General features: G+C 52.9%; 1 protein-coding gene and 1 long non-coding RNA gene across 11 annotated transcripts in view; one reads left to right on the top strand and one right to left on the bottom strand.

The window, feature by feature from the left end:
• Spocd1 (SPOC domain containing 1) overlaps positions 1 to 11868 on the top strand; it is a 26993-nt gene extending 15125 nt beyond the window's left edge. For 4 of the 8 annotated variants that reach the window (XM_087215399.1, XM_087215404.1, XM_087215402.1 and 1 more), the window contains 12 exons: positions 842 to 883; positions 1750 to 1923; positions 2458 to 2515; positions 2861 to 2951; positions 3726 to 3885; positions 4002 to 4118; positions 5522 to 5647; positions 8019 to 8374; positions 8679 to 8814; positions 9337 to 9426; positions 9695 to 9881; positions 11007 to 11868. In XM_087215399.1, the coding sequence (XP_087071525.1) occupies positions 842 to 883; positions 1750 to 1923; positions 2458 to 2515; positions 2861 to 2951; positions 3726 to 3885; positions 4002 to 4118; positions 5522 to 5647; positions 8019 to 8374; positions 8679 to 8814; positions 9337 to 9426; positions 9695 to 9881; positions 11007 to 11686 (2217 nt within the window). In that variant the 3' untranslated portion in view covers positions 11687 to 11868. Of the gene's footprint in view, positions 1 to 841; positions 884 to 1749; positions 1924 to 2457; positions 2516 to 2860; positions 2952 to 3725; positions 3886 to 4001; positions 4119 to 5476; positions 5648 to 8018; positions 8375 to 8678; positions 8815 to 9336; positions 9427 to 9694; positions 9882 to 11006 lie in introns of those variants that run through there. The other 4 variants (XM_087215401.1, XM_087215403.1, XM_087215406.1 and 1 more) reach the window with 4 other exon arrangements.
• LOC110350437 (uncharacterized) lies at positions 5683 to 13395 on the bottom strand. Of its 3 annotated transcripts, XR_002397019.2 has the most exons (4): positions 13011 to 13392; positions 11964 to 12091; positions 10940 to 11115; positions 5683 to 5948 (listed from the first exon to the last, which is right to left on the bottom strand). It is a non-coding gene; the product is annotated as an uncharacterized LOC110350437 (long non-coding RNA). The 3 variants fall into 3 exon arrangements; XR_002397022.2 differs by lacking the exon at positions 5683 to 5948 and having other exon boundaries at positions 13011 to 13395; XR_002397020.2 differs by lacking the exons at positions 5683 to 5948; positions 13011 to 13392 and adding an exon at positions 12628 to 12708.
• Positions 13396 to 13419: the final 24 nt, after the last annotated feature.

The raw sequence follows: 13419 nt of genomic DNA on the forward strand, positions 1-13419 counted from the left end.
ATACTTCCAGAGATTTTTTTATGTGTATTCAAGCAAACACAAATTTAAAAATTCATTCTCTCTTCAATGCAAAAGGTAGCATACTACACATACTGTTCTGCACTTGCCTTTTAATAAAAAGTATGTTTCTGATTATAGAAGAAATACATGCTCATTTTGAATAACATAAATATCCAAGTATGTACATGTAGATAATGAAAGTCTCCCTGGAATTTCATTCCCCAGAGGTAACTTCCATTATGCATCTATAAATATATATTTACATAAATGGGCTTATGCAACATTGTTCCATAACCTTTTTTTTTTTCTCTCTCAGTAATACACTGACATTTTTTCACACATCTTTTCACATCTGCACCTAGCTTAGTGGTTGTGTGGTGGGACCTTGGAGTCAGATAGAACTAGGTTCTAACACTAGCTGTGCAGCTTAGTAGCTATAGGACTTTTCAGGGCCCCTCTGAGCCTCAGTGTCCTCGTTTGTAAAGTGGTAGGATAGAAAAAATACATCCTCCTGGTGTTGTTCTGAACCTTAATAAGATCCAGTATGATATGCCTCCTCCAGGACCGGCTACTTTAGAAGCCCTAGTAGAAGATAATTTTTACTGTGACTCCCTCACCCTTTTGAACAGCCACATTAAATTTATAGTGTGTTGTGTCACCATTTATTAACTGTTCCCCTTTTAATGGACATTGGATTGTGCCCAGCCTTTTTGCTAGAAATGCCAACCCAGGGAATGCGGTACATCCTTTCAAAAACAGTGTCTTCCTGTGAATTCCCTGCTGGGGTGGGGGGCCACAGGGTCCTTTAGAGTCTAATCTCTACATCCTGTTTCTCTCCCAGGAGGCAGTAAAAATGCCCTGTGGGGTGAAGCATGTGTGTTACGTAGGTTTTTACTTTTTTTTACTATTGTCCCTCTTCTCCCCTTTGCTCAGGTGTGGGGGGTGGGCGAAACAGACTTTCCTCTGGCCTGCCCCTCTCTTGTGCAGCTCAGTACTCCCCTTCCTCTGTGATGCTCAAGCTTAGATGTTTAGTTTCCCCCATACTTTGCAACCTGACCATTCTATGATCATTCAAGGGTTAGTTTTTAGACACACTTGCCTTGAAAATAACATCTGTAGTTTGCAAATAAATTAAAAGAACATGCTTAAAATGAAATAAAAGCCTAAACAACAAAAAGGAGAAGGAGATGGAAAATCTCATTCTAACAGTCTCTTACTTTCTACCAATCCTGGAAATACACAACTTCTTAGTCCAAAATTAATATTGAGCTTCCTAGCAGCCATAGTAAAAAGGGAGGCAGAATAGATTCCGTAGCTCATTAAAAGATCACAATGGGTTCCGCATCTTAAGTGGTCACGGAGGGATTTCTCTCAGGAGCAAGAAAGAAGTGATCAGCAGCCTTAGACCTTGAAAGGGGCATGACTGAGTTTTGAGGAGGAGAAGGTGAATCCCAGCAAGATACATCTCTGGTCAGAAGAAAGGTGAGAAGAGTCCTAGAGCAGGGCCTGGTCAACTGTGAATGTGCCAGGGATTGGAGGGGAAAAGGAGAAGGAAAGAATGCGACAGTTCTTTTCCTGGGACAGAAGCAATCAGCAGACATTTATTGAACCCTTTAAGTGCCAGGCCTTTTGGAGACTTTGGGAAGACAGTGGAGACCAAGGCAGGTGCATTCTATGTTCTCACAGAGCTTACAGTGGCTGGTGAGGCCAGCTCTGCGGGGCAGGTTCTGAAGTGCTGTCTCCCTGCAGCTGGGTTCTGAGGCAGCGATCCAGCTGCTGGGGGCCATCAGCCATGGCCAGGCAAGTGGACAGCAGCCGTCCCAGCTGGAGTCTCTGGAGAACTTGGAGATCAGCTCAACGTCACCTTCCCAGAAGCCCAGAACCAGAAAAAGGCCTGTGGCTCAGGGCCCTGCTGCAGGCCAGGTACATAGCCAGCTTCCTTACACAGGTGACATGCTTAATCCTCCTGGAACGATCCCCCTGATTCACAGAGATCTCACTGAGGCCAGAGAGATGGCTATTGCTTGTTCAGGGTCACACAGAATAGCCAGGGACGGGATTAGCCTCCATCTGCCTGGCTGGTCCAGCTGTGTGCTCTTCATCTGAATGCGGGAGCTGGGTGGAGAAGGGAAGATAGTGCATTCAGAGAGGCCACAGTCACAGGTCTTCAATCCTAGGCAACCAGCGTGTCCTGCTGCCCCAGGAGTCTTGTCTGTCTTCTACAGGAGGGAAAGCATGAACTCTGGAGGCCTCTCTGGCACCTCCTTCCTCTGAAAAACTGTTTCTTGCCCCCTCAGGGTCCCCTCCTCTGTAGCTGAGTGTCCAGGGGTGAGTGTGGCTGTTTCTGCCACATAGCCCCCATATCTGCAGTGTGGGTCAGGGATTAGGCAGGAGCAGGCAGCAAGTGATGTCCCCTGAGCCACAGGCTGGGCCTCAGCTCCTCCCCTCTCCCTCTAGGGTGGCCTAGAGGAGGCTGTGAAAGGGGAGCCTCTTCTAGAGGTGGCAAAGAACTCAGGTGAGGCTCTGGAGAAGGCTACTGGAAGTGGGAGGATTCAGGGGCCAGGTGGCCCCTGCTGGAATTCTTTTTTTTTTTTTCTTGGTATTGGGGATCGAACTTGGGACCTTGCAGTTGCAAGGCAGTCAGCGGCACCACTGAGCTAAATCCCCAGACCCTGCTGGAATTCTTTTGTTCCCTTCCTCATCGGCCTAAAGTCCTTCCCCAAGGGAGTGGGGGTTGCTGATTGGCTGGGCTCAACTCCCAAACCTATGGGGGAACCCCTTGCTTGTCTGCCTCAGCCCAAGTCTGCCCCTTTTCATGCCCTTGGAACCCCCAGGAGCACCTAAGTCTCTCTCCCTACAGCTCAGCTTCAATTTGGAGAGGAGATAATAGCCCTGGATCTTGACATACGGGTCACTGTGGTCCGTGCCCTGTGGGAGGCGCTGTGGAGTCGGTAAGGCCTTGCTCCCCACTTCCCCATTGTTCTGACAGGCTGCCCTGCTGGCTGCCGCCTCTTGGGTTAGGCCACACACTAAGGGCTTCTGTATGTGTGACTAACCCCACTCCGTAGCTCAGAGGTCGTGCTGGCCCACACAGCCAGCTGGTGGGGAGCTAACATTTGAACCTGAGTGTCTCTGGCTTCAAGATCTTGCTTTCCCTTTAGCTACTGCAGCTCTCAGTGTCTGCTCAGGTCCTGTAGATGTCACTGAGCAGATGCTTCCAGGCACAATTAAAGTCTGTGCCGGGAACGTCTGAGAGATCAAAGCTGAGAGCTCTCCTTTACTGATGGTGGGACCAAGGCTCAGTGAGGGCATGACTTTGCAGAGGCCACATGGCAAATCGGTGGCGGATTCAGGGTTGCCTCCATCCTCCTCCCCTGCTGATGCCTTACCCTGCTTCCTCCCCTCTACACATTCCCCGGCTCCAGGGGCCAGGGACAGAGCATGGGCCTGGGCCGAGGGATCTGGATTTGAATCCTGCTTTGCCACTGGTCATGGGGCCCTGGGCAAGGCTCTGGTCTCCTCAGTCTCAGCCTCCTATGAAGGGAGAATGGCCATGTTTCTTCCTCACAGAGGTGGGTGAGACTAAACAGGCCCCTGTAGGAAAATGCCCATCACAGAAGTGAGTTGGCCCAGATCCTGTTCCCACCCACACGTCTTCCCCTGGGGCTAAGTGCCTGGATAACCACAGGCGTTTAGTTCCCTTAGCCCTGCCCTTGTCCCCACAGTGTTCAGGAGCTTCCTGACCTGGGGCTGAGTGAGGAGGTGGTGGAGGGCATCGCTGCTGGCATCGAGGCTGCCCTCTTTGACCTCACACAGGGCACCAGCTGCCGGTACAAAATCAAGTATCGCAGCCTGCTCTTCAACCTTCGTGACCCCAGGAACCCAGTGAGTGAGGCTTTGGCCCGGGCCAGGCTCTCCCTTCAGGATGCCAAGTGCTGGCAGGATGCTGGGGTGGGAGCATTCAGCGTGTTGTGCGTGGCCTCTGCCCCCTGTCCCTGCAGGACCTGTTTCTCAAAGTGGTTCATGGAGACGTCACCCCTCATGACCTGGTGCGGATGAACTCAGTCCAGCTGGCCCCCCAGGAGCTGGCCCGCTGGCGGGACCAGGAGGAGAAGAGGGTGAGCTGTGTGGAGCTGGGGCACAGCAAGATGGAAGGAGAGGGTAGCCCAAGGGTGGGAGAGAGAGAGCAGAGTAGAAGATAGATGGAGAGGCAGGAAAGTACCAGGCAGAGAAACAGAACTGAGGAGAGAAGGCAGACAGGGAGAGAGTTGGAGACCTTCCTGGTAGAAAAGTAGGAAAAGAGGTAGGAGTGTGAGGCACTGGGACAGGGCTCTGCAAAAGTGGTGCACTTGGCTTTCTGTGGAGCCAGCTTGGTAATGGTGGCAGCGATGGCAAAACTTTCAAAGCTTTCAGTGACACAGCCTGCTGCAGCACACATGCCATAGGTTGGGCACCACTGCTCTAGAGTCCGGAGTCCAGGCTGGGAAGTCTCCAAGTGCCCCTCTCCCTCTCCTTCCAGCCTCTGAAGCCTTGGAAAAAGGTGCACACCTTCCTGGTATCCCAGGCTGGGACACCCTGGGAACTCTGGGGGATAAGGAGAGTGTGGGCTGAGCCAGCTCTGGAGGAGGTTGACCCGTTGCTTGTTGGGGCCCTCCTGATCAAGGGCTGAGGCCCTGGGACAGGGCAGGGTGCTGAGGTGCTGGTCCAGAAGACACTGTGCTGATCAGCATTCCTAACCAGAGCCCATTAGGTGAATCTATCCACTTGTGGCTGAGCTTCTGTCTGGGCGCTGTGTGGGGCCAAGGGGCAGGACCAGCTAGGTGATTTGTCAGGGCCAATGCAGCATGAAAATGTGGGGCCCTTTGTTCAACAACCATGAAGAATTTCAAGGTGATGACAGCAAAGCATTAAACCAAGCATGGCCCCTACTAAGTTCAGGGCTCTGTGTGACTGCACAGGTCCCACCCTTGAAGCTGAGCTGCCAGGGAAGTAGGACCCTTTCCTCTGGGACTGTTAGAAAAGGAGAGGTGAGCCTTTGAGAAACATATCAGGCAGGGTGACATTGATCAAGAATGAGAATCACGGCTAGGATTTACTATGAGCCTCAGTCTAGGCCAGGGCCTCTGCATGTGCTGTTTGATATGATGCTCTTAATGTAATCATCAATGAACAGATAAACTGAGGCTTAAGGTACAGAGTCCTGGCCCAAGGCCATACTACCTTCTAAGTCTTTGGGAAGGTGTGATCAGAGACAGAATTGACTTGCAGGGGAAAGCAAAGTCCAGGAAGGCTTCCTGGAGGAGGCTGGCTTTGAGCTGAAGGGTGAATGAGTTGAATCTAGAGAGGCAGGGCTGAGAGTGGCCAGCTTTCCAGGTGAGAGGAGCAGCAGAAGCATGCATAGAGGCAGGGGGTGGCCAATGTGGGAGGGAGACCAGCAAAGGGCCCACCAGGTAAAAAGGGGCTCCTGGGCCTTTAGGGCCAGCCAGAGACCACCCTAACCCTGCTGAGCCGGCCTCTTCAGGGACTAGAGATCATTGCACAGCAACAGAAGGAGCTACACAGACTTCCGACCTCCAAACTGACCCACAAAGGCGAGGTGGAGATTCTGCGGGACACAGACCAGATGCTGACCCTGGAAGACCTGGTGGTAAGCAGGGCCTGAGCTGGTGTTGGCAGGACCCATGTGTAAGGACCCTTCTCCTCATCCCACTAACTGTGGCTGTGGGCAAGTCACCTGTCTGCTGTAAGACCCACCTTGTTTACGGTAAAGCAGGGACAGCCTGGGTCTCTCCATACCTTCTTCACACTGGTCACCCTCCTCCTGGTCCAACTCCAAGGCTGCACTCAAGTGGCACAAAGGCCTATTTCTGCAGTCACCCCAACTTCAGCTTAGCTTCCGCCTGGTCTGTGACTGGGAAGCAGGGGAGCCACAATACTCCAGGCAGAGACTTTTCCAGATGTAAGGAAGAGACTTGCTGTATTTGGTGGACTGGAGCTGGGCTGGGCAAGGAGCCACCCAGCACCCAGGCCAGTCGGGCCAGAGGGCCTCCTGGAACTTGCCCTAGCTTCTAGAGGAGGGCCCAGAGTCTAGGCCCCTCTTGTCCCCAGGAATGGGCTCCACCTTTGTGCACATCCTGTGCCTTTCTGCCCCGGGCTCCATCTTCCACAGAGCCTGACATGGTGGCCCAGCAGCCCCAGAATCTAACAAGAGGCCTAGAGCTTCCCCTTGGCTCACTTTAGTCATTCTCAGAAGAAGGCCACTCTGGCTTGGTTTGGGTGTTCCATGGGTTACATGTCACTTGGCTCTAATCAGCTGTGTGTCCAGGGAGAGGGGTGCAAGACAGGCCCCTTCACCCTTACTTGTGCACTCAGTACATATTTATGGAGCACCTGCTGGGGATAGGGACTGGGGAAATGGCAGTGAACATGACAAAACTGCCTGCTCCCCACACCTCCCACCCGATATTCAGGCCAAGGAGAACTGCTCTCTGTGCAGAGCAGTGTCCTAAGGGGGTGTGGCTGCTCCCCAACAAAGCCAAATTTCCTGAATACACCAAGTGTCAGTGTAGGGGTGGAGCTGGGAACACTGAAAGAGAAGCTCTCAGCCCTAAGAGAGAGGAAGAAAGAGAGGAGGTGGCACAAGGGAAGGAAAATGACACTCAGTAGCAGTCTTTACTCTGTATTGGACACCTGCTGTGTGTCCCTTTACCAAAGCACCTCATTCAAACCATGCAGTGACCTACATGGTGAGGGCTATCCCTGTGCTGTTTCTGGGAGGAGGAACTGGAAGCCATCGGCTCAGGGTCACATGGTGTGCGGTGCTCGAGCTGAGATTTGAACCTGGGCTGTCTCACTCCACAGCCTGTGCTGTGGCACTGCTCTGCTTTTGAGGTGGTTATAAGGCGAGGCTAGAGTTTCAGAATCTTCTTAAAGCTTCCTAAAGAGCAGTGTGTGTGCGTGTGTGTGTGTGTGTGTGTGTGTGTGTGTTTATATCTATTTCTGTTATGAGGGGAAAAGTGATTTGGTCCCAGACATTGAGTCTTTGTGGTGTTTGGGGTGGGGGTACTGGAGCTTGAACCCAGGGCCTTTGCACTGAGCTCATCTCCAGCCCTGTTTTTATTTTTTTATTTTTTATTTTTATTTTTTGGTACCAGGGATCGAACTCAGGTCCTTGTGCTTGTGCAGCAGGCAGTGAAACCACTGAGCTAAATCCCCAGTCCCCTGCTTTTATTTTTTGAGACAAGTTCTCAGTAAGTTGATAGACTGCCCAGGATGGGCTCACACTTTCAATCCTCTTGGCGCTGACTCCCAGGATGCTGGGATTACAGGTGTGCATCACCATGCCTGACTACCAAGGGTCTTTAAAATGATCATTCTCTCTGATTCTGTCATCTGCTTCCGAGAACTTGACCCAAGGAAAGAATGTAAAATTTAGGAAAATATTTTCTGTGCACAGATGTCCTCAAATTTTAGTCATAAGAGTGAAAACCCAGGGGCTGGGGATTTAGCTCAGTGGTTTCACTGCCTGCTGCACAAGTGCAAGAACCCGAGTTCGATCCCTGGTACCAAAAAAAAAAAAAAAAAAAAAGAGTGAAAACCCAGAAATGACCCAGAGGTGACAGAAGTGACATCGACACTCCACCCATGGGTGGTGCCACCAGGGGCTAAATAATGTGGCAAAGGCCTCTGCTACAATTAATGGAGAGAATAAGGATCAAAGTTGAATATTTGGCCCCAGCTATTTTGGCAAAAGGACCCCTCCCAACCCTGTATATAGAAAAACGATTATAAAGGAATCCCCAGAACATCAACAGTTGTCTGAATGGTGTAACAAGGGATGATTTTTTAAATTTTTTGTATTTTCCAGTTTTTTACAAGTTCATAGTATTTTGTGATAAAAATGTTACTTAGGAAAATAAAATAAACCACACCCTGAGGCTCCCTACCGACGGAGGCTCCCTCTCACTGACTTCCCAGTCCCCTTCCTATTTTTCTCTTTCTGCTCCTCTGCCTTGCAGGGACCTGTGGTGTCTGGAGACTGCAGCCCACAGGCCCTGCCTGCCCTGCTGAAGGACATCACCGAACAGCACGATTGCCACTTCCTAGACCCAGACTGCCTCATTTGCGCAGGTGTGAGGGATGTGGGAGTAGTGAGGGGCCCTGCTTCAAGGCCTGGGGTAGCTTCCACCTCTGCCTGCCTGCTTCAGCTCCTGCCTCTGTTGTTTGCAGAGTCTTTGAGTGAGCTGCCAGGCTTCTCCAGAGCCTCCAGGAACAGCGGGGAGAGTGCCTTCCAGAGAGCCCCAAGCCCAGCTCCTGTGTCCTCTCCAGAGTTGTCCAGAGCCAGGGAGACACCTCCCACGGAGCCCCAGGACAGGTGTGGGGCTGGAGCTGGGAGGTGGCAACCCTACAGGCTGGGTGGGGGAGTCCACCAGCTGGGGCAGCAGACATACACAGCAGGGGCATTTCTTCCTATGTGGCCGTGGGCAAGCCTTTCTGCCTCAGTTTCCCCATGTGTACAATAGAGCAGATCATCTCAATTCCTCCCTGCCTGAGTCCATACTTGGACCAGTGTTGGTCCTTGCAGTGGGGACACAGCACCTGCTCTGGAAAGGAAGGAGGTGCTGGGTGGTCCTGATGACCCACACTAGTTAACCCTGTCCATCTGTCTCTCCCTCTAGGTACCAGATGTCTGCTGGGTCCACAAAGGCTCTGCCCAGCCCACCTCTCTGGGAGGGGGCACTGGACATGTTTACCATCAAGCACTTCCGGGCTAGGGCCCAGCTGGTCTCAGGACGCAGCTGTCGGCTCATCCAGGTTTGCCTGCCCTGCCCTCCAGAGGCTCCCTCACATGCTCCCTAGTGAGCTCCTCAACAGCCTACTTGCTCATTCACCCATGTATTCTGTTACTCACTCTGCCCTCTCTGGGCCTGGGCTTGTGCTAGGAATCAGGACAAATGAGATGCCAGCTCCATTTCTGTGGAGACACAGAAGATGAAGCACCTTAAAGCAAGAAGGGCACAGGAGAGACATCTGGTGCCTCTCTGGCCCAGGGGAGAGTTTTAGAAGTTATTGTTAAATGACTGAATGATGAGCTAAAATGTTGGATGAGGGTGGCAGGTTAGCAGATGGAGTGGGGGCTTTTGAGAAGATGTAGGAGATTGGTCAGGACAGGCCATGGGCCTCTGGAGTGGTTAGAGTTCTCTAGGCAGCCACTGAGGGGTCCAAAACTACCTAGCCATCTTCTTTGCTTCAGGCTTTGGCCTTCCAGGTGTCTGGGGATGAGTTTGCCTAAAAAGGTGGGGAGCTGGGGTCTGAGGCCATCCCACCTGCCCCCAGGCTCTGCCCCAGGTGATTCGCTCAGCAGGTCGCATCCCCCCTACCACTGTCTGGGACCTTCTGACCAGCATCACTCCAGCTGAGGCCAAGGTAACTGCCTGCTCTTGGGTACCCCTCTTCACCTGGCTCCTGATCCTCCCGCCTCGCTCTCTCCCTCTCAATCCCTGGTGCACAAGGCTGGTTTGGGAAATCCAAGTCTAGTTCCCAGTGTGGCTGCAGACTCACTGAGTGACCTGGGGATGTCCCTCTGCTTCCTCCACTGGGAAATGGGGACAGTTCCTACAGGGTTCTCAGAGGTTTAGATGTCTGCAGACAGAGAGGACCATCGCTCTCAGCTGCTCTTCTCCTCTGCCTGCAGGATGTCTCTGTGGTCAGACTGTGTCCCCAGGGTGCTCAGGACACTGAGAACTGCCACTTACTCTACTCCTACCTCAACAACAAGCAGTGCCATGGACTGGCCTCTCTGCAGCACATGGGGGTGGTCCTGCTGCCCCTGCCTGCTTTCCAGCCACTGCCCACCAGACTGCGCCATCTGGGTGGCCCAGGTGAGTGCCCAGTGTCTGCAGCACACCTGCCTCCCCTGACTTGCTGAGCAGATTGGGCACTGTTGACATAGTTGCCTCAGCAGAGACAGGCACATCGCAGAAGGGAACACCTGCCACATGCAGATGGAACAAAGAGAACAGTAATAGCTCAGGCTAGGGGTGTGGCTTAGTGAAGAGCGCATGCCTGGTGTGTGTACATGTGGTCCTGGGTTTGATCCTTAGTGCTGGCAAAATAATCATAGCTCATACTTGAATGTTGCTTATGATGTGCCAGCCATTGTTTGAAAAGCTTTACCTAGATGAAGCCTTCTTTTTCTTCCTCTTCTCTTCCTCCTTCTCTTTTTTCAGTGATGGGCATTGAACTTAGGGCCTCATACATGCTAAGCATGTGCAGTCAGACTCTTTGCCTAGATGAATTCTTTTTAGTCTCAAAATAGCCCTATCAGAAGAGTGCTCTTAGATTCTCTATTTCACAGATAAGGAAACTGAGGTAGGGAAAAGGCAAATGACTTGCCCAAAGTCATACAGCCAGTCAGTAGCAGAGCCAGCTTCATACCCCGGCATCCTGGCTCCAGAAACTGGCTCTTGACACTGCCTGTCCAGTTAGACACTGCTGAATAGAACCTTTGGGGCAGCCACATTTGACCCAGGGGCAGCTGAACAGAGATAAGACCCCCAAATTGAAAATGTCACTAATGACAGGAGGGACAGGTGTTTCACCAAAGCTGTGCTGGGTGAAGTCTGGCCTCTGTGTAGTTATTACTCCAGGGAAGGCACCATGGGGAGGAGGGCTGGGGACTCAGGGGTCAACTCTACCTTTGTGGTACAAATTGCTTGGCCTTTCTGGACTGCGTGTCCTGGAACAAGGAAGACTTTGAATCCATAGAGCCTTGGGATCAATCCGTCCATGCCCCACCATCAGCCAGAACAACCTTGATCTCCCTGGAACTAAATCTTCCCAGACAGGCTCACCCTCCCGCTTTCCCAGCCTCCCATGGGTCCCTGCTCACTGCTAGGAAGCTCTGCTTGAGATCTAAACTCCAGACTGTGGCAGATACAGTGCAGCTTTGGGGGTTCTGTTGTCTTCCCACCAGTCCATGGGTCTCTCCCTCCTTCTTTCCTCAGGTCTGGAAACTGCTCACTCGAGCCTGTTGCTGGCTGTGCTTCTTCCCAAAGAAGGGCTTCCAAAGACAGCTGTGTCCAGCACTCGGGGGAAGGTTCAAAAGATAGTCTCCTTCAAGAAGAAAGTGGAGATGAGATACTACCAGCCAGTGTACAGGAAGCCAGATGTGGCCCTAAAAGGCCATCTTCCCCAAGGGGATGCCCTGCAGCAGAGCCAGGACAAGGGCAGCCTATCTCCAGGGGAAGTTTGTGCTTGGCAGAAGTTCCCCAGAGGCCGGGGGAAACCATGGGAAGAGGCTGAAACCTGGCAGAGTCACAGCCAAGGGAAACAGCCCCCAGAACCAGGCTGGTACCAGCCCCAACATCCCTATTTAGTAATGCCAGCTGCCAATGGCTTTGGTTATGGCCACCAGGTCCACAGGGCTTCTTGCCCCCACGAGGTCCTACTCCACCATCTCAGCTCCTTGGTGACCATGAGTCAACAACTCCAAGCCTCACTGAGGCCCTCAGGCCAGGATCCCCTTCTCCCACCCCCTACAGCATTTCCTCAGCCCCCTGCAGCCCCAGGGACTCACGGCCTGCTCTACCAGTCCCCTGCAGCTCCAGAGATCCCTGAGCCAGCCCCTCACCCCTCTTCGGGCCCTGCAGTTGGCACAAAGTGTCCCTTTCCTAGAAAGGCCTGACCCTGGTTATCCATTAGAACAGGGGTTTTGATTCCCTCTCTAGTGCTGAACCAGGGAGAGATGGGGGCAGAGGGAGAGGGTGGCGGGAGGGAAGGGTCAGCTTTCTGTCTGGCCTGTTTGTTTCCTGTTCTGTAGTCTGTTTGCTGTTGGTTTTTGGTTTAATAAAGAATTTGGCGAAGTTAGGGTTGCATCTGCTGGATGACTAGGAGAGACTGTAATCCCAGCCAAAGGGTTTAGGGTCTCTGGGAATTTTTTGTGTACAGATGTGTGGCCTTACCAGTCACTGGTCTCAAACCATCACTGTGCCCTAGAGCACAGCTGTTGCCATGAGAGCATCTGGAAGCATTTCCCAAATATTCTGAACTGAGCGGAAGGATAGGTGATGGGAGAGCAGGCAGGACCAGGCTGTGGAGAGGGAGAGAAGTGGGTTCAGGGGGATAGACACTTAGAGATTGCTAGGGAGCAAACAGAAGACAAGGTGCAGTGGTTTTTAAAACTTCTAAGTATCAAGACCTTCCCCCATCAACAGGATGATAGCACAAAACATCCCCCTATTTCCTGTGTGTGCATGTGTGGTTATCTGTGTATGTCTGATTGCATGTCTGGGTGTAGATCTCTGTTGAGGGTGACTTCTTTCTCTTGTCAGCTCCCAGAAAGGTAGTGGAGAAAGGCAAGGGTCTAGGCCTTGGGTGTTGGAGGCTGATACTAGGGTTGGAAGATGCAGCTTGGCCTTGGTCCTGGGCGAGCTCCTCGCAGACGCTGCAAATGCAAGGTGTCTCGAGATGGGCCCCTCCAACGAGCTGAGGCTGGGGACTGAACTGGGGTGAGCTGGCCCTGGCTAGATAGCCCAGAGCGAGGAAGCAGGCCTGGCTAAGGGGAGAGAACCCTGGCAGGACACCACTCTTCACCCCAGAGCCTGGCGGGGTGTCCCCTCTGCTCACATTTTCTCCGAGTCCACCCGTGTGTGAACTTCACTCTAGACCCTCTTGGACTGAGAAGGGCAACGGCCGTTTATGGGAGCCCCTCTTCTCTAACGCACGAGCTCTGCGCTGCCCTACCCGCAGCCGACAGCAGAGGGGGCCCTCAGCCTTGGGATGGAGGTCAGGGCTGGCAGGACCGAGGCCGAGCTGGGGGCGGAGTGAGGGAATTTAGGAAGGGTTGGCAGAGTGGTGAGGGTGGAGTGCAGGTGGGGGCAGGGAGAAGGAGTTGGTTGGGTGAACCCCAGAAGGGAGCGGGGCCCCTTCGGGAACTTTTCTGGTTTGGAGGGGCAAGGAAACGCACAGCCACCGCGCGGTATGCAAATAACGCAAATTACTATGCAAACCTGCGGCTTGATTTGGAGTTCGCAACTTGGGTGGTTTTCCTTACGCAGTCGGGGCGGGAAGACGGCAATACATCCCTCCTCTCAAGGCCCGGGGTTGCTCCCGGGGAGACGGAGCGTTTGCTTCCCTCCAGGGAATACAGGGAAGAACAAGCTGTGGCTACTGGGGGTGGGCCTTCCTTTCTGAGTTCAGTTTGCCCCTCTGTAAATGGGGATGTTAACGCAGTCCTTTAACGCTTCGTTCTCGGGGAGAGGGCTCTGGGTGGACCGCGAAATCCTGCGGCCTGACTAGAAGCGGGAGCTGAGCCGCACGCCCCCACTCACATGCTAGCCTTCGTCCACAAGCCCCTTGCCTGTCTCTTTTGGTAAGGACCTGGAGCAAAGCTTAGGCGTGACGTTGCTAGGGGGCGTG

The sequence above is a fragment of the Heterocephalus glaber genome, unplaced genomic scaffold (genome assembly GCF_053883595.1).
Source record: "Heterocephalus glaber isolate CG9 unplaced genomic scaffold, H.glaber_assembly_v1.0 deba00001452, whole genome shotgun sequence".
In the NCBI taxonomy this organism is placed as follows: Eukaryota; Metazoa; Chordata; class Mammalia; order Rodentia; family Bathyergidae; genus Heterocephalus; species Heterocephalus glaber.